Genomic DNA, 19,365 nt, shown 5'->3' with positions numbered 1-19,365 from the left:
TCATCCATGTACAGCTCTTTTCTATGGGACTATAAACTGCTTGAAGGCAGTCTTATCCCTTTTTGTAATCTAAAGTTCACAGCAGGTGTTTGCTCATTCCATCAGCAAATATTTACTGAACACCTACCATATGTCATTCACTGTATCAGATAGATACAGAAGTACAGGCATGGTCCATGTATTCATGGAGATATTTACTGGATGAATAAACACATACTTCAGTGAAAGTTTGAGAGAGTGCAGTCTGTAAGAAAGATCCAGCTTACCAACATGATAACCAGAAATAAGACTACTTTCTTCAAAACGGTAGCCCACTTTTGCTCTTCTGACCAAAATTGCTATATAAGCCATAAATAACTCATAGAAAAAATACATTCACAAGCCACGTAATCAATAGTTATTCTGACTTCAAAATATTTACCTTGTATATAATAAAAAAGTCCTATGCACAATGCAAGGCTTACAGACAGCCAAATTGCCACTTGGGGATAAAAGATTAAGGTTTCATATCCAAGCTTTAAAACAATTCAACCAGAAAGCTACAATTTGCCAATTCTCAATTCTTCAGAGATTTTAAAAGAAAAAAAATTTAAAATCAAAATTACTTGACTTTATGACTCTAGATTAAGAAACAAACTCTAAGATCACGTTACTTATAAAATGAATACAGGAAATATTTGCCCTTATGTAGTAAAAAGCATTTGTTTAGAAGTTTTTTAGGATAGACATACAACAATAGCTGCCTCTGTGGAGTGTCTGGGGATTGTAAGGAAGGAAGGACACTTACTTTTCACGTATACCATTTTGTGCTATTATGTTTTTATCTTTAAATCATCTGGTTCTATTATTTTTCAATTTAAAAAACCTAGAAAATGCCTTAAACATGAAGATAACATATTGTTTATAGTAGCAGCTCCTTTATAATAATGGAAATAAAATCTTTAGCCTGACTATATATATTTGGGACAAAGATGACACAGGAATAGGATTGCCACTTGGGCCAAAGAAAATCTTGAGGCGTTCTGAACCTTAAGTCACAGACCCTCAAAACATCCAAAGAAAGAATTGAGGGGTCCATGAACTTGGGCAAGAAAATAATCATTTCTTTAATTCCACTAACTTCTACCAAATTTAACATTTCCTTCAATTACTAATGTCAGCAAAAGGCAAAACAGTAGTACTGGTAACACTAGGACTAGCAATACAACAGAAATAACAGATCATTTCATTGTCATATTACAGGGGTTTCACTTGTCAAAATATTATTTATACTTATCACTACTTCAAAATTAAGATAATTAGACTCAACTCTAGATCCTGTGAATGTGTTAATAAAGCATGTAAATTACAAATTGTTTTAATATTTTGATAACTTTCAATATAACTGGTTTATGTGATTTTATTTTATGCATTTAAAACATCATTCTGATTGAGGCCCTCTGCCCATTTTTTGACTGATTCTTTTTGGTGTTGAGTTGTATAAGCTCTTTATATATTTTGGATACTAACCCTCTATTGGATATGTCATTTGGACCTCCTTCTCCCATTCCATAGGTTGTCTTGTCATTTTGTTGATGGTCTCCTGAGCTGTACAAAAGTTTTTTATTTTGGTGTAGTCCCAATAGTTTATTTTTGCTTTTGTTTCCCTTCCCTCAGGAGACATATCTAGAAAAATGTTTCTATTGCCCATGTCAGAGAAATTACTGCTTATGTTTTCTTCTGGGAGTTTTAAGTCTCACATTTAGGTCTTGAATCCATTCTGAGTTTATTTTTGTGTATGGTGTAAGGAAGTGGTCCAGTTTTCCCACTGTATATTCTTGCCTCCTTTGTCATAGATTAGTTGAACATACAGTAAGCACATGTTTATTTCTGGGGTCTCTATCCTATTCTATTGATCTATGTGTCTGTTTTTATACCCGTACCATACTGTTTCAATTACTACAGCTTTGTAGTATGTATATCTTGAAGGCTGGGATTGTGCTGCCTCTACCTTTGTTCTTTTTCAAGACTTCTTTAGCTATTCAAGGTTTTTCTGGTTCCATACAAATGTTAGCATTATTTGTTCTAGTTCTGTGAAAAATGCTATTGGTATTTTAATAGGGATTGCATTAAATCTGCACATGGCTTTGGGTAGTGTTAACTTGTTTTTTTTTTTTTTTTTTTTTTTTTTTTTAAGTAGGCTCCACTTCCACTGTGGAGCCCAACATAGGGCTTGAGCGCATGACCCTGAGATCAAGACCTGAGCTGAAATCAAGAGTCAGATGCTTAACCAACTGAGCCACCCAGACATCTCAGTAGTACAAACATTTTAATGATATTGGTTCTTTCAACCCATAAGCGTGGAATACCTTTCCATTTGTGTCATCTTCAATTTCTCTCATCACTGTTTTATAGTTGTCAGGGTATAGGTCTTTTACCTCCTTGGTTAAGTTTATCCCTAGGTATTTTATTCTTTTTTGCAAAACAGACATTTTTCCAAAGAAGACCTACAAATGGCCAAAGACACATGAAAAGATGCTCAACATCATTATTCATCAGGGAAATGCCAGTCAAAACCACAATGAGGTATTACCTTACATCCATCAGAATGGCTACAATCAAAAAGACAAGAAATAACAAGTGTTGGTGAGAGTATGGAGAAAAAAGGAACCCTTGTGCACCACTGGTGTGAATGTAAATTGCGGCGGTCACTGTGGAAAACATATGGAGATTCCTCAAAAAATTAAAAGTAGAATTACCATATGATTCAGTAATTCCCCTCCTGGGTTATTTACCCAAAGAAAATAAAACCACTAATTTAAAAAGATACATGCACTTCTATGTTTACTGCAGCTTTGTTCACAAGCCAATAGCCAAGATATGGAAGCAACCCAAGTGTCCATAAACAGATGAATGAATAGAGAAAATGTGGTGTGTACACACACACACACACACACACACGGGAATATTATTCAGCCATAAAAAAAGAATAAGATCTTGCCATTTTTGCAACACCATTGATAGACTTAGTATACAGCTAAGTGAAATAAGACACAAATAATATGTGATTTCACTCGTGGAATTTAAGAAACAAATGAACAAAGAAAAAAAAAGAGACAAACCAAAAAACCCAAAAACAAAAACAAAAAGACTCTTAAATACAGAGAACTGGTGGTTGCAGCAGGGAGGGGAAAAGCAGAAAGGGAAATAAAGGGGATTAAGAGTACACTTATCTTGATGAGCACAGAGGAATGTATATAATTGCTAAACCACTATACTGTATACCTGAAACTAATGTAACAATGTATGTTAATTATACTTAAAAAAAAAAAATCATTTTGAGGAGTTTTACCAGACTGCAAAGAAGTCCAAGTCACAAAAGGTTAAGAAGCCTTGGAAAATGGTTCTTAAATCAGACGCAACAGCCCCCACTTGGAAATTGAAGGAGAAACATTTTGGGGTTATCCCAATTGGCATGCTACCAGAAATTAGCAGGCAGGGTATTAATAAACTTCCTGCTATGCCTGTGACAGTCTCATACATCCAACAAATTGCCAAAAACGTGCCAGTCGAGAAACACCTCAAGGATCAAACAAATGGCAAGATTACCCTCTTCAGTACCATGCTTTCCAAAGTTTCCAAACTTAAATGTTCATCCCAGAGTGCAGTTTTATTAGAACGTCTCTCTTCATTCAATTCTCTAGCATACACCACCCACTGAACAGATTTTCATCACTAAAACTGATTTTCCCCCATGACCAACTAAATAATCCAAGAAAAAAAAAAAATCACTTCTAAAAACAAACACAATATTTAACTATCAATTATTCAGGAGTCAAGTATAAGTGTGAGGATTAGCTAAAGATTCAGTTTTCTTTGTTGCTAATTTTCAAAGTCTTTAATTTTTTTAAATCATTTTGATTGTTAAATGCTCTGCCAGGAACAGAGATGGAAGGAGGAAAATATACATATCAATTTGCTAATGTTTGACAACTGTAAAAATATATGTAATTGACTGAAGAAAAAAATATGAAACTATACCACAAAATAATGTATGGAGATACTCTGTATATTTTACTTTTCCATATTCCCTCACACTTATTATCCTGTACAACTGAAAACTGTTATTAATAATAAAAAAAATAGCAGTTGCCTGTATAGGGCACTAATTTAAGTCTACAAAAAAGTTAATCTTTAAGATTACCTTTTGAGATGCTCCTCATTAAACAGATGAAGCAAACTGGCTTAATGAGATAAAGTAATTTATCTTGCCCAGCGGGAAAGTGACAAAGGCCACGAATGGAACCTAAGTCACAATTCTGAAGTACCAACTTCATCAAATTAGCACTACAAATAAGGGCTGCTTGTGGACTCCCCAACCAACCACCTCATATCCTTTGTCCACACTCCTCTCCAAAAAAGGGAAGTGAGAAAGCTGGAAGTAAAGATACGAGTTAGAGAGCTAGCAGAGAGGCTGACTCTTCCAAACTGCATTCTCTGACTGCACAGTGATACTAGCTGGCAAGAAAAAGAAACCAAAAAGCATATATAAGAAAGTGGTGCTAAGGAGAGTCTGGAAGTGGCATCATCTTCCTCCACTATTAATCCCACAAAGAACAGTGCTGCATGGCAGACTAGACAAACCTAAAGTTCTGTTTCATTCAAGTGTAGACAAGGCAAAATATAAACAAGGATCAATTTTAAGATAAAATCAAATAATCATGACGTACGACTGCTATCTACATTGGTCTCCTTCATGGCTTATTCCTACCTATCTTCCTCTCCTCCTCATGCTGTCCCCCACACATTCATTACTGTTTTTCTACCTCAACTTTACTTGTAATGAAATGAAGATGCAGAGCTGTATGTTTAATAATATAATCAAATTCAATCCCAGTGTCCAGTATACTGGTCAATGCCTGTATTATAAACTTTCTATCACCTAAGTGCCTGGATAGGTATTCAGCCTGGGCTGAGTAAAATGAAGACATTATACCTTGCTTAAGGTATCTGGTCTAATGGGAAAATAAGGATCTATTTTCTCACTCTCTCATGCATACAGCCATATCCATCCATACACACACAAATGTACACACCCCTCAAGTGAGAATCATGAGATACTAGAAAATTAAAATAAACTTAAATGGTAAGGACTAAAAGTATACCAAAATTCAGAACATTTACAGCAATGAGTAAGATTAATAAAGACAGTGAAAGAAAACCATGAAATCAAGGGAACTGATCATATCCAAAACATACAGAGTGGACTTCTCTATTTATCTCCAGGAAAAATCAGTATCAAACAGTAGATAAATGTAACTAAACGTCTCAAAAGAAAAAAAAAAAAAGGACTCTAAACCAAATTAACAGCATCGCAATAAATAACTTTTTAAAGAATTAAAGCTTACCTACAATAGTATCTTCCTAACAATCTCTCACTTGTTAGTTCTTTTCATCTACTTAATATTCTGGACAATATGCCTAGTAGGTAGAAATGTGGATTCACAGATGCAAGTAATTTTTAGACCCAAAGGTACTTTAAAGGTCACTCAATCCAATTCTATTTCACAAATGAGGAAACTAAAGGCTAGGAAGGTTAAAGAGTATCTTTGAGGTCACACAAAATGCATCCCTTACCACTCTAAAAATTAGTATGAAGGGTATGCTTTCTTTCTTTTTTTTTTTTTTTTTAAGATTTTATTTATTTATTTGACAGAGAGATGCACAGCGAGAGAGGGAACACAAGCAGGGGGAGAGAGGGAGAAGCAGGCTTCCCGCCGAGCAGGGAGCCCAACGTGGGGCTCGATCCCAGGACCCTGGGATCATGACCTGAGCCGAAGGCAGACGCTTAACGACTGAGCCACCCAGGCGCCCCGAAGGGTATGCTTTCTTTAAAAAGATTTTGGAGACTTATTTTATAGTCCTTAATTGAAAGTTCCTTTAAAAATTGCAATACACACCCTACCATTTTATTGTAAAATATGTAAAACATTGTTATCTCATTAAAACAACTTACAAACTTAAGGTTTATAAAAACACCCTAAGTGTACAAATTCACCTTGGGTCAAACTATGTATTAAAACAATTTAACTCTGTCAATCAGAGAAAGACATGTATCATATGATCTCACTGATATGAGGAATTCTTAATCTCAGGAAACAAACTGAGGGTTGCTGGAGTGGTAGGGGGTGGGAGGCATGGGGTGGCTGGGTGATAGACTTTGGGGAGGGTATGTGCTATGTTGAGCACTGTGAATTGTGTAAGACTGTTGAATCACAGACCTGTACATCTGAAACATAATACATTATATGCTAAAAAAAAAAAAGAAAATAGTAGGAAGGGAAAAATGAAGGCGGGGAATTGGAGAGGGAGACAAACCAAGAGAGACTGTGGACTCTGAGAAACAAACTGAGGGTTCTAGAGGGGAGGGGCATGGGGGGATGGGTTAGCCTGGTGATGGGTATTAAAGAGGGCACGTATTGAATGGAGCATTGGGTGTTATACGCAAACAATGAATCATGGAACACTACGTCAAAAAACTGATGATGTAATGTATGGTGATTAACATAATAAAATAAAAAAATAAAAATAAAAAATAAAACAATTTAACTTCACAACTTTTGGTCATTCTGTTACATATACACCAGTAGTAAGTCTCTAAAGGGCAGCTACCTAACTAAAGCCTCATTCTCAAGGGCAGCCTTAACAGCACATGTGTACTAATCACCACCCCGGTCCCCCGTCAGACTGTCAGGCTTACAGGTACATAGATACCTGATGAAAGCCAAACCAATAATGCCCTTTAACACCAGGATCTGGGATTCTGAAATGAAAAAAATGTAACAATGATGAGAATAATAGCTAATATTTACTGACTGCTTACTGAATGCCACAAATTGTCCCAAGTGCACCACAATTCATCCTCTCAACAATCCTATGAGATTTTATAAATCAAGTTAACCTGCCAGAGGACTCAAAACCATTCAGTCTGGCTCCAGAACATATGCACTTAACTACTACCCTATACTACCTCTCAAAAGATTGGCAATCGTTAGTTCAGTGATGTTAATAATCACTTGCTGCTAAAGGGCCCAAAGCTTGCCCTGGTTCCAGGCCTTCCCAAGCCTTGACTGGTCAAGCCTTCTTTGGGGTCTTCGAGACAACACCCAGGAATCTTAAAGAAACCACATTTGGTTTCTGGTTTCTGTACATGAAACTAACCTAATGATCCCACCTGTTAAATATTTTTAGGCCTCATTTTTAGAGAACTGATACTGATGAAATCTAAACTTATACCATAGATAAATCATTCCTTTACATCTTTTCAAAAAAGAAGTGTTTACAAAAGGCATTCACTTCAAACCTTCCTTCATATCATTCCCTGAGGCAAAAAAAAATTTTTTTAAAGATTTTATTTGTCAGAGAGAGAGAGAAAGAGAGCAAGCGCACAAGCAGGGGGAGCGGCAGGGAGAGGGAGAAGCAGGCTCCCTGCTGAGCAATGAGCCCGATGCGGGGACTTGATCCCAGGACCCCAGGATCATGACCTGAGCTGGAGGCAGACACTTAACCCACTGAGCCACCCAGATGCCCGAGGCAAAAACTTTTAATGACTCTTCCATGTTACAGAATAATAAATTGCAGAACAGTGGAAATGTAATAAACCTTAGGTATCACCTAGTTCTCAATCCACTCTTTTTATAGATGAAGCAATACAATGGTAAAGATCAGAGCCCTAGAGTCAATCACTCATAGGGTTTGAGTTCAAATACCAGCTTTACTATGTTCTAGTCCAGGTAGGGGTGACCTTGGCCAAGATACTTAAATCTCCAAAGCCTCAGTTTCTTCTGGAAAAGAGACAATAGCTACCTACTACACATCCTGCTGTTGTATGAATGAGTTCTAAACCATCTACTGAGTTTAACAAAGTGCCTGGCACATACTCCACATACTCACTCACACACACTCAATAAATGGTAGCTGTGATGGTAGTGATGAATGACCTGATGCTCAGAGAAGGAAGGCAACTTTCCCAGATCATTTGGCCACTAAGAACAGAAACAAAACTAGAAACAGACTTCACATTTGCAAGTCAGTGCTCTTTTTTCTACACCATCCTATAAATTCCTGGGCCTAATGTTGGAAACTATCTATAATCTGGTATAATTCTACCCTTCTTTCAACCTTGTCTCCACCCCAACTTTTATTCATTCATTCGCCAAATATTTACTGAGTGCCTTCTTTGTTCTGAACAGTTTCTAGTGTTGAAGATATAGCACAGAACAAAGGAAGGGGAAGAAAAGTAAAAGCCATCTGTGTGTTCAAAAAAAAGGAGAGAAAGAGCTAAGAGAATGATCTGCTCAGAAATGACACAGGGCTACCCTCCTGAAGTTTCTATCAGCAGGGGATGATGGGATTGAAAAGGACATAAAATACATGTAACATGGAAGAACCTTCCTTTAGTCTACTTAACATCCATAGAAATTGTTTTTTTTTTAAAAGATGTATTTATTTATCTGAGAGAGAGAGATAAAGAGAGAAAGAGGACGTGAGCAAGCGCGCACTGGGGAGGGGCAGAGGGAGAAGAGACTCTTAAGTCAACTCTGCACAGAGCGCAGAGCCCCACAGAGCCCCACGCAGGGCTTGATCTCAAGACCCTAAGATCACAACCTGAGCCTAAACGAAGAGCCTAAACCAAGAGACGGACGCTTAACCAACTGTGCCACCCAGGCACCCCAACATCCATAGAAATTGCTTTAAACATTCCTGCACTCAAGTATTTGCTTCAATACACACTGTACAACCAAACCTGAAAGCCCAAATGGTTAAATCTCTCTCCAACCCCTCTATACATTCCAATAACAGTTTTCTCTCTTAAGTATACTGACATTTAGCTTTTTCTAATGCTCTTTGTCAGGTCAACTTAACCTGGTAGTTTTTGCTAACTTTCCAAAAATGTTTTAGACCTCAATGATTCCTTTAAGTTCTCTGAAGTCACGATCTGTATTCTATTCTTCTTTTAATTTTAATCCTAACACTCTAGCACACAGTCTTACAAATACTTTGACATACTTACCCCTTTAAAATAGCTTCCTAATGTCATATTTAAGTAATATTTGGCACTCAGATGATACCTGGCTAGTATTTGCTTTTGTTGAAAGAATAAATGTTAAATGTTTTTACAAGATCAATTTACAAAACTGCATTTTATATCCTCTCTAGAACCCTATCATGAAATATGAAATGTGTTAGTGCCAAAAATAACTTTGAAATGTGAGAAAGACTGAATATATTCCTACTCTATCTTTGAAAATGTCCCTTAAAATATTAAGATAATACCAAAATTAGGCAACTAAAACATAAAAGGAGAAAAGGCAATTCAAATCAGTCATGGTCTTTTTCTTTAAAAATAAGCAAAATCACATGCTTCACATAGATTTTGGTTAATGGTACATTACTACAAAAAATATCTTACATAAATCTACGTACACCTATAAGAATAATTAACACAAGATGAAAACTAATATTGCAGCCATACCTATGTATAAAAAAACTCTGTATTTAAAGGAGCCTCTCACTCAAGAGGGAAATAAAAAGGTTTGGTATTTACGTATATGTCATACTAAAGTAAGAAACCAAAAAGAATTCCCAGAAGAATAATTTACCAAATTCTGTTAATGAATTTTACACACACACACACACACACACACAGTGTTTCACAAAAACATAGATCTTGGTATAAAGCCCCATTCAACACTTACCCAACATTTAGCAAGCATATATTATGTGCCAGGCACAGTTCTGGGGAACTCAGGATACATTAATGAACAAAATATGCAAAAATCCTTGCCCTTAGAAAGGCGACATTTTATTAGGATAAAATCTTAATAATAAAGTAGGACAGGTTCCCACAAATTTCTTATATGCTAAGATAACATAAACATTCAGATAAACACAATGGTGCCAGGACAGGGAAGCAAAGCTAACAAACTTCTAAGAAAAAAAAGAAAAAGAAACAAAATCTGAAAAGCCAAAAGCAAAAGTCAGACACAGTTAAGGGACGAAAAACTACACTTAATAATTTAATATTCCAATCAAATTATAAAAAGTAAAACATTATTTACAAAAACTATAATGAACTTGACAATAGTTCAGAAGCTAATTTGTGGTTCTGTAGGAAGTCAATATGAAGCCTAGTGGTTATAAGAATGGTTTTTGTGATATTATAAAAGCAAGGGCATGAATTCTAGTCCTGCCAGTTACTAACAGTGAGACCCTCAGTTTCTTCATAAAACAAACAATAATATCCCACATGACTGTTACAAGGATTAAATGAAAACCAAAAACAGAAAGTAAATCAAATATCCAGATGGATGGATGAATATATTATATCAACTCACTAGAATACTATTCAGTAATAAAAAGGAATGGACTGATACACGTAACAAGGATAATCTTTAATGAATCATGCTGAGCAAAAGAAGCCGAACACAAGAGTATATGAAATCCATTTAAGTGAAATTCTAGAAAAGACAGTACTAGTCTAGAGGGAGAGAAAGCAAATGAGTAGTTGCTTAGAAATACTAGTGGAGAGGGACTGACTTGCAAAGAAGCACAAGGGAACTTCTTGGATGTCTGAAATGTTGCTTTATCTTGATTGTGGTGGCATTTCCTTGGGTGTACACATTTGTCAAAACTCATCAAACACTATGCTTTAAATAAACACATTTTATTGTATGTAAATTATACCTCAAAAAAGTGGATTTTTAAAAAGATTAAATGAAATAGTATGTAAAGTTCTTAACACATTATCTGGGACACGGAAGTATTCAAAAAATGGTAAGTATTATCAAAAACATCAGCTACCACTATACAACACTCAGGCGGAGGTGGCAGAATCACCAATCACCTGATCTCTCTGGTTGCTTAAATTCGAAATAAACATATGTTTACAGTACCTGACCTAAACCAAATGCAATGAGGAGCACTACAGAGATCAAGTTTAGGAGGATGCCAACTGGCAGACCTTAGGCAAAAGACAAAGAAAATAAGGAAAGGGAAGAGAAGTAGGCTGCATTTCCAAAAGAAAACAAAGAGCTAAAAGAATGATAGAGTGCTATCAATGCCAAAGAACACCTAAATTATCTAAGTATTACCAAAATGTAACTCAAAACTGAGTCAATGACTATATAAACAAAGTCTAAAAACAATCCTAGAGATACAGTCCTTAATTTTACTGGGGGGGCAAGAAGAGGGGTAAGATCCATGAAGGTGGTTCAAATGAAGTTAAAGGATTCTGTCAACCAAACAGGAAGGGAGGCCATACTGTGGACAGTTTAGAAATACAAAGCAACAATTATAAATCCACAAGCTAAGGTTGGTTTTATTTTCTTTTTACAAGTCTACATGATTAAAAAAAAAAACTTACGAAAGTAATTAAAACATGTTGTTGATAATGGAAGTTGAATTGAAATACAACTCAAGTGAAACACAAAACATTTATGAGATTTCTATTTTACTGCTGCTTAGAACTGTTGATCAAGGAAGAGTATTTTTTTTTGAAGAACAAATAATTCTGCTGAATAACAGAAACCCTGTAAATAAGACCAGAAGAACTGAATTGGCTGTCACTTATGAAAGCACAAGTCTTCTTAGTGTTAACTTAAAAGATGAAAAGAAAAAATTAACACCCCAACTGGACATTCTGGGAAGCAAAAGACTTTAGACTATAAATCTCAACTGTCAGGGTTTGTTTAGTTTTGTTCTGATTTTAAGTACCTCCACTTATAACACTGAAGAGGTAGAAAGGACAGGACAAAGAGTCAGAAGTCCTAGGTTTCAACTCTACTTCCACCAGAAGTTGGATTTCTTCTTCCCTAAAATTGGGCAGTTGAAGCAGGGTACTGAAAATAATCCAATATAATCTAATTTCCAATCTCTAGAGGGAAACCATAACTTCTACTGAAAAAGTTAACAGTGAAAGGGTTAAACATTTGTTTTTAATACATTAAAAAAATAACTAAACTGGAAGTCTTCTTCCTGAATTCAGATAAAATACCAAGATATACGTGGCAAACGAAGGACCTAAAGCAATAAGTATACTGCTGATCAACGTTCACAAAAAGCCATTTATCTTCCAGGGACTAACTGTTCATTCTAGAACAAGTTTCCTGATTTCAGTTCTTCCCAAACCAAAATAACTGGATCCAAGTAATTACATACACTACTGATACTCATAAGCTACCTCTCCTTTTGTATCAAAACCCATAAAATAATATTAACAGAAATTTAACTTTGTGGAATACAAAGTTGTGTTTTTTAAAGTTCAATTCAATTAATTCTCATACTCTTTGAAAAGTTGAATACTGAATGTTCATCCCGATACTATTGCCATATTCATTTTCTACTTAAAGTGCAAGACTTTCAAATAACCAAAAACCAAAGAGAAATGTGATTAAATCACAGCAGAAAGTAGTAATAACAGGGTAATATAATGAGGTCAGAACTGGAGCAGCCAATCAAAGGCATAAAAGCATTTCCTGCAATATTAATAGTCAAAAGAGAAAACCAATCACAGAAACCTCGAGCCTTCTTCTGACAGTCACAGAAGCAAGAGAACCAATCCACGCACACCCAGGGTTGACAATAAGGCGGGACCGCAGGTTCATTGAAGAAATTCTTGAGGGTGCAGTTACTATGAAGTTCGCACGCAAGTAACACCACTCCAGAGTCATAAACACAGTCAAGCCAGATAAAATTTATCCGTATGCAAAATCCCGTCAGGGAGAAAAGCAGAATTTTTACAGAAAGCGCTGTATTATCAGAAAACCTAACTGTCAATTTAGATGCATTAAATCCTCAACTTCTAGAAGACCCTCCTCTCCGATGACAATTCTCGTCGGGGACGGGGCAACGCCAGCAGCTCGTTGCTGAACATCCCTGTTTGCTTTCTAACGCTGAGCGCCGAGCGAGCGCCTTCCCGGCCAGGCGGGCAGCGCCGTCCTTTCTCGCGGCCGTGGAGCTAGCCGGTCAACGGCTCTCTACCGCTACACCCCACTGGGTAGTCGCGGCCCCCGCCCTCCCCCGCCGCAGTGCTGCACCGCCTCATCCCGCTGCACCACCGCCGGCTCGAGAGCGAGGGTTACCTTGCTAGGAGGAAGATGTTTGTTTTGAACGCGTTTTACTTTCCATAAGTCACTTCAAAGAGAACCCAACGCAAAACTAAATTTGAAAGTGGGGGAAAAAATCTTTCCTAGCCAAAGGATCCCCTGCCCATTAATTAACCCCGCGCCGGAGAGAGACTGGGAGGAGGGGGAGGAGGTAAACAGAGGCCGTACGCGAAGTGCGGCCAGAACATCCCCTGCGCCATTCCCGGCCGCCGCTTACGGCAAGGCCCCCTTACGGCAGCGTAAGCGGCGCTGCGAGCTAATCACAACACTGGGACGCAACAACATGGCGGCCGCGGGCGGGCGCTGCGCCGGCCGAGAGGGTTTACGCTACTCCGCCGGCGTAAGGTCCCATGCGTTGGAGCGGCAGAGGCGCCCTCCAGCGAGCGTAAAGCGCTCTGTGAATGGCGAAGCCCGACTGACAAAGGGGAGGGGGGAGGAGGGAAGGGGGGGTAATAAACACTCGAGTCCCTACCGATTCCTCCTCCTTCTCCATCCCGGTGGGCATCTGGGGCACGGCCCGGTTGATGGAGACGCAGTCGTTGAGATCAGGCATGTCCTTGCCGCGGTAGATAGGCAGCGGTTTGGCGGCGTCCAGCGCCCGCGCTCGGAAGGAGAGTTTACTCATTGTCTCCCCGCCTTACAGGAACAGCCCGGGCGGCGGCGGCGGGGCGGGCGGGGAGGGGGGGAGGACTCCCGCCGCCTCCTCCACCTCCTTCCTCAGTGCAGCGCGGCCGGCCCGCTCCTCCTCCTCCTCCTCACTGCCCCCGGCCACAGCATGGGCGCCCACCCCGCCCGAAAACAGCCCCCCGCCGCCCGCGGCCGCTTCCACACACTAGATCCGCCGCTCGCCCGCCCGATCCGCTCCCTGCGCCATGGCCAACATGGCGGACATTACCACAGCGGCGGCGAGCGATCCCGGCAGCCCGCGCGAGAGCGCGCCCCCGCCGCGGGGACGCGCCTCGCCCTCTCCCTCCCTCCCTCCTTCCTCTCCCTTCCCCTCCCTCGCCTGCCCACCCACTCTCTCCGCGGCGCGGCCGGCCCGCGGGAGCGTGCTCAGCCTCGGGCAGCTCAGGGGAGAGGGGGCGGCGGCGGCCCTCGGCTTGCTGGCGCGCTTCTAGCCTGTGGCAGGTGCCAGGTGCGCAAGTTAACCCGCGCCCCAGAGCGTGCGCCTCTGCCTCCGCGGCCCCGACCCGCCGCTCGCTGGGTGCCCCGAAGGAAAGCGCTGGGCAAAACACGGCAGCGCGGAACAGCGCGTGTCTGCAGAAGTCCGTGAGCGGGAAAGGAAGATGTCAACCAGGGCACAACAGCCACCACCGAGCCTGTACTTAGAAAGCGCTATCTCCACGGTGCCCCGAAAGCCGGCTAATTCGCATCCTCCAATTCGCACATCCCGGGGAGGTGCGAAAGGTCCATTCCGTTTGCCCACTCAGAGCGGCGCAGATTTGCCGGTCCCGCCCGCCCCGAAAACGGTCATGCAGCCCCAGCCCTCCACCCTGCATCCTCTCTCCAGTACCTGCCCCAAAGAGCTCTTCGCGGTAATGCATCTTCACTAATCGTCGCCTTCTCCGGGAAGATGCTTATGGCAGCAGTGAGGGTTAATGTTTGAGGCTGCCAGATGCAACAAGTGCCCTTGAACCTGTCACCCAAACTTCTTAGAGTTATTTAATGGATGGTAGATACTTCTCTGATTTCAAAAACAGAGTTCTTAAACTTATAAAAGTTAACCAAGGCAGCACACATTTCCGAAGTGGCAGGTGTGTGTAAAATATTGGGTATTGTTGGAAGAGGCAAAGAAGTTTGAAATTAAGTTCCTGCCCTCATGGAGCTTTCACGTTAATGGGATGACAGGATGGTTGTAAAGATGAGTAACAATAAGAGACGTAAGTAGTTGAAGAACTGGACAACAGGAAAGATAAATGATGGGAAAAAATTAAAAAGTGTAAATACTCAAGGCGCCTGGCTAGCTCCATAGGTTGAGCATGGGACTCTTGATTTTGGCTGAGGTCATGGTCTGAGGGTGGTGAGATCCAGCCCCCATCTTGGGTTCCCCCCACACACACACCAAGCCCTCTTAGGATTCTCTCTCTCTCCTTCTCCCTGCTCCCCCACCCTGCTTGTACACACTCACTCTCTCTCTTAAAAAAAAAAAAAAAGTGTAAATACTTTACACAGGAGATGTCACATGGCAGGAGAACATGATTAGTTACCAAATGAGCTGTACAGGCAATAACTGCTATAAGAGATCAGAGAAAACAGACATTACCTTAGCTTGAACTGGTTAGAGAAAGTTCTAAAGAAGAGGAGAAATGAAGTAGACTCAAATTTAAAAAGTATCAAGACTATTGTTGACATCAACTTTGGTTAGCCAAGAGTTTCTTGGTTAGTCTTTAAGCATTACAGCTTTTGTACAAAATCCCTAGGAAAAATGTAACACATTTTACCATTTTCTTTTTTTTTCTAGGAAGTCTTTGTCTGTTACAAATAATTATTTTTGTGGTTATCCCAAATGATTTTATAAATTTCATAATTTTTATATGCCTGACTGGTATCCATGAAATATCAAAAGTACAATCCCCATTTAAAAAAAAATGGATGTACTGAAAGGCTCTGATTAAATTGTTTATTTTCAGGGGCGCCTGGGTGGCTCAGTCGTTAGGCGTCTGCCTTCAGCTCAGGTCATGATCCCATGGTCCTGGGTTCAAGCCCCACATAGGCTCTCTGCTCAGTGGGAAGCCCGCTTCTCCTTTTCCCATTCCTCCTGCTCATGTTCCCTCTCTTGCTGTGTCTCTCTGTCAAATAAGTAAATAAAATCTTAAGAAAAAAAGAAAGAAATTGATTATTTTCAGGAATAAAAGTAACTATATCCTCTTTCATTAATGGTGGTTTGGTTTGGTAAAATTTTTATATTTTTAATGATTTTTCGTTTTCCATGATGTTTTCTTAGGCAACATTCCACCAAATTACAGCTTTCCAAAAGTTGTAGTTTTGTGTATAATTCTTTAGTATATCATTTTAATTTTAAAACCAGAATCAGGCTGAATGTAGCTTTCTTTTTGAATCTAAAATTTATGCTAAATTTTAATCTAAAATTTAAGACACTGATACCCTAGTGTCCCATTACGTTTAATCAGAAGTAATAACACTCTTGTTGAAAAGTAAATTATCAAACAATGAAACTTAAGGTTGTAGTAAAAGTGAAAAAAAGGAAAGAAAAAAAACCCTTGTCTTTTTTATTAAGGCTTTATAGAATAGAATTTGTATTTAATCAGAATGACTAAAGACACTTTTTTGGCAATGAAAGCAAAAGATGCAAGTCAAATTGTTAGAGCTCTTGTTTTTTTGTCATCTACTTATATTGCAACCACAACTACGTATATTGCATTAATATGAAATACTTTTGAAATACATAATTCTTTTTTTAAATGGAACCTATACAAAAATCACATACTGTTGGATAGGATGTTGAAATGACTGGTGTGTAATATTTTTTAAAACCTTCATTTTTGGTCAGCACAAATTTCCTTTAATTTTCATTTCCAGTAGGATTTCATTTTAAGGTTTAACATGTATGAAGGCTGTATAAAGTTTTACAGTGTAGTGATTCTGGATTCCAAGTCAATATTCTGTTTGGCTCAGAGAAAAATAGGTGGTTAGCTGAATTCCAGAGTGGAAGAATTGATATCTACAGTCATTTCTATATGGCATCAAAACTCTATTTCTTCCTCCATTACCTCCCCCTCATTTCTTTGTTCCCCTCTCCCTTTTTCCTCTTCTTCTCCTCTCTTTTCTCCCCACCTCCCCCTTTGAAGGCAAAATGGTGGATATGGGCTTCATGACACTGTCTACATAGTCTAACACATTTGGTCCAGCAAGACGTTGAGCATTGTTTAGCAAAGCTTAAGTGTTTCCCATCCACTTTGTTGTTGGAAACAATGGAGGTGCTGTGACTCACTTCTTGTAGGCAATACCTTTCTCAAGCTAATGGGGATGTCCTGCTCTGAATACTACCCTCTGGAGCAGTTCTAGTTCTCTGCAAAGAACAAGATCTTGTTGGTAGGGGGTCAACACTGTATTCAAGCCTGAAAGGGGGCAAAGGGAGTCATCCAGAGCTTTTATCTGCGTACCTAGCATTTCTCAAGTTCAGAAAGGGTAACTGTTTTTTCTATATATTTATTGTTACACTCTCTCAAGAAAGGAAGCATTGAGTATATACCACGCACTTCAGTAGTACTCAATTAATTGCATTCCACTTAATTCTCATTATAACCCTATGAAGAAATGTTATAATTTTACTAATAAGGAAACAGGCTCAGACAGATAATTTGCCAAGTCTCAACACTAATAATTCACAAAACTGGGTTCAAAATCCAGGTCTAGCCTGACTCCAAAACTCTTGTTTTCTCATCAGTGCCACCCTGCTATCCAAGCTCATTCAACATTCTAAAGTTGCTCTTCCAGATTACTGAGACCTTCCAACCAGTGGCTTATAGAGTCATAACCCAGAGCCTAAAGATGCAGTAGCCTTAAGGAGGGCAGGAACAGGGTGCCTGGGTGGCTCAGTTGGTTAAGCGACTGCCTTCAGTTCAGGTCATGATCCTGGAGTCCCGGGATCCAGTCCCGCATCAGGCTCCCTACTCAGCAGGGAGTCTGCTTCTCCCTCTGACTCTCCCCCCTCTCATGCTCTCTCTCTGTCTCATTCTTTCTCTCTCAAATAAATAAATAAAATCTTTTTAAAAAAAGGAGGACAGGAACGACATCTGCCCTGTTAATCACTACAACCCCAGTTCTGTACCTCACATATAGCAGGCTCCTAACATATATATGTTGACTGCTTTTCCCTGAAGAAATTTAGTGATACTGACCCCATTCCAGTCCAGCTTGGAGTTCACATACCCTATTGGCCTGAAATGCGACCTAGCCACTGATGACAAGATTTGCTCTTATTGGGGCGCCTGGGTGGCTCAGTTGGTTAAGCGTCTGCCTTCGGCTCAGGTCATGATCCCAGGGTCCTGGAATTGAGCCCCACATAGGGCTCCCTGCTCAGCGGGGAGCCTGCTTCTCCCTCTCCCTCTGCCTCTCCCCTGGGCTTGTGCTTTCTCTCTCAAATAAATAAATAAAATCTTAAAAAAAAAAAAAAGATTTGCTCTTATTATGGCCTACCCTGAGTTTTAGGACCAATTAAAACAGTTCAAAGAAACTTTTTTGAAACCTGAAATGCTATTACAGTAACAGGTTTTTGGTCTAGTTGTTATTGTTTTATTGTTCTTTTTCTTTGACCATGTAATAGATTTCTTCCCCAAACCTCCACTCTCCTCTTGCCCTGTTGGCAATGATTATAGAGCTGGTAATAAAATAGTTTGAGGCAGATAACACAATATGCTTTTCAAGTAGGACATAGCTCATGTATTCTTGGCTTCCAATTCAGTGCCCCAAACAGAATGCCTCTGTTTCACATTTGGAAAATAGCTTTTATTTGTATACAAATACTATTTTTCATAAAGTTGATTTCTAATCTATTTGTTAAATACCCATATATTTGTTAGAGCTAGAAACAGAAAATACCTTTTCAACTTTTGAGGTAAATCCTGTTATAAAATGTTTTTATCAAAACCTGTTTCAAATGATTGTGCAGCCTAATAGCCTATTTTAATTTCCACATACAATGCACTGAGTACAGTTATCCTAAAATTGGTCCACTTATATATGCTCTGGACCAATTCTAAATGGCATACATTTAGCCAACCAAGTGTAATATATAAACCTCAAGAATTAGAAATAGTTTTAAAACTGCTTTCTAAATGTAATCTATATTAGAATAAAGGTCAAATAATTGTAAGGATTGGGATTATATTCCAGTTTCCATTTCCCTGTACTACAGTCAGGTCAGGCAGCTTCCAAATAATGAACAAATTACTTTTTGAAAGAAACCTTAAAACTAGTAAACACAGTTGCTATTCAACTATTTCAGAGTTTTGTAAATGTCACGTTCTTTCTAATTGGCTGCCTATTTCAGCAAACCCAATTGAAAGTTAATTGGGTTGGTATGTGAACTGCATCCCTCCCCTCCCCTTATGTTCCCAGGAATGAGCCCAGTACCAATAAAGCTTCGTTGTTTTCCATATGTAATCTGAATGTGGGGTCTGCATTCATTACAATCAACCAGAATCAGCCCCCTGGTCCCAGTGCCCTTTACTGAGGCAACTCTGAATCTTTGAGACAT

At 39.3% G+C, this 19,365-nt stretch overlaps 1 protein-coding gene across 1 annotated transcript in view; it reads right to left on the bottom strand.

The window, feature by feature from the left end:
- Positions 1 to 14,036, bottom strand: part of EPC2 (enhancer of polycomb homolog 2) — a 123,745-nt gene extending 109,709 nt beyond the window's left edge. Inside the window, exon 1 of the mRNA XM_021702801.1 lies at positions 13,618 to 14,036. Within this exon, the coding sequence (XP_021558476.1) occupies positions 13,618 to 13,770 (153 nt within the window). The 5' untranslated portion in view covers positions 13,771 to 14,036. The remainder of the gene's footprint in view (positions 1 to 13,617) is intronic.
- Between the last annotated feature and the right edge of the window lie 5,329 nt (positions 14,037 to 19,365).

Source organism: Neomonachus schauinslandi, chromosome 3 (assembly GCF_002201575.2).
Source record: "Neomonachus schauinslandi chromosome 3, ASM220157v2, whole genome shotgun sequence".
Taxonomy (NCBI): Eukaryota; Metazoa; Chordata; class Mammalia; order Carnivora; family Phocidae; genus Neomonachus; species Neomonachus schauinslandi.
The sequence above is the reverse complement of the archived record's forward strand: the minus strand, read 5'-3'. Positions and strand labels throughout refer to the sequence as shown.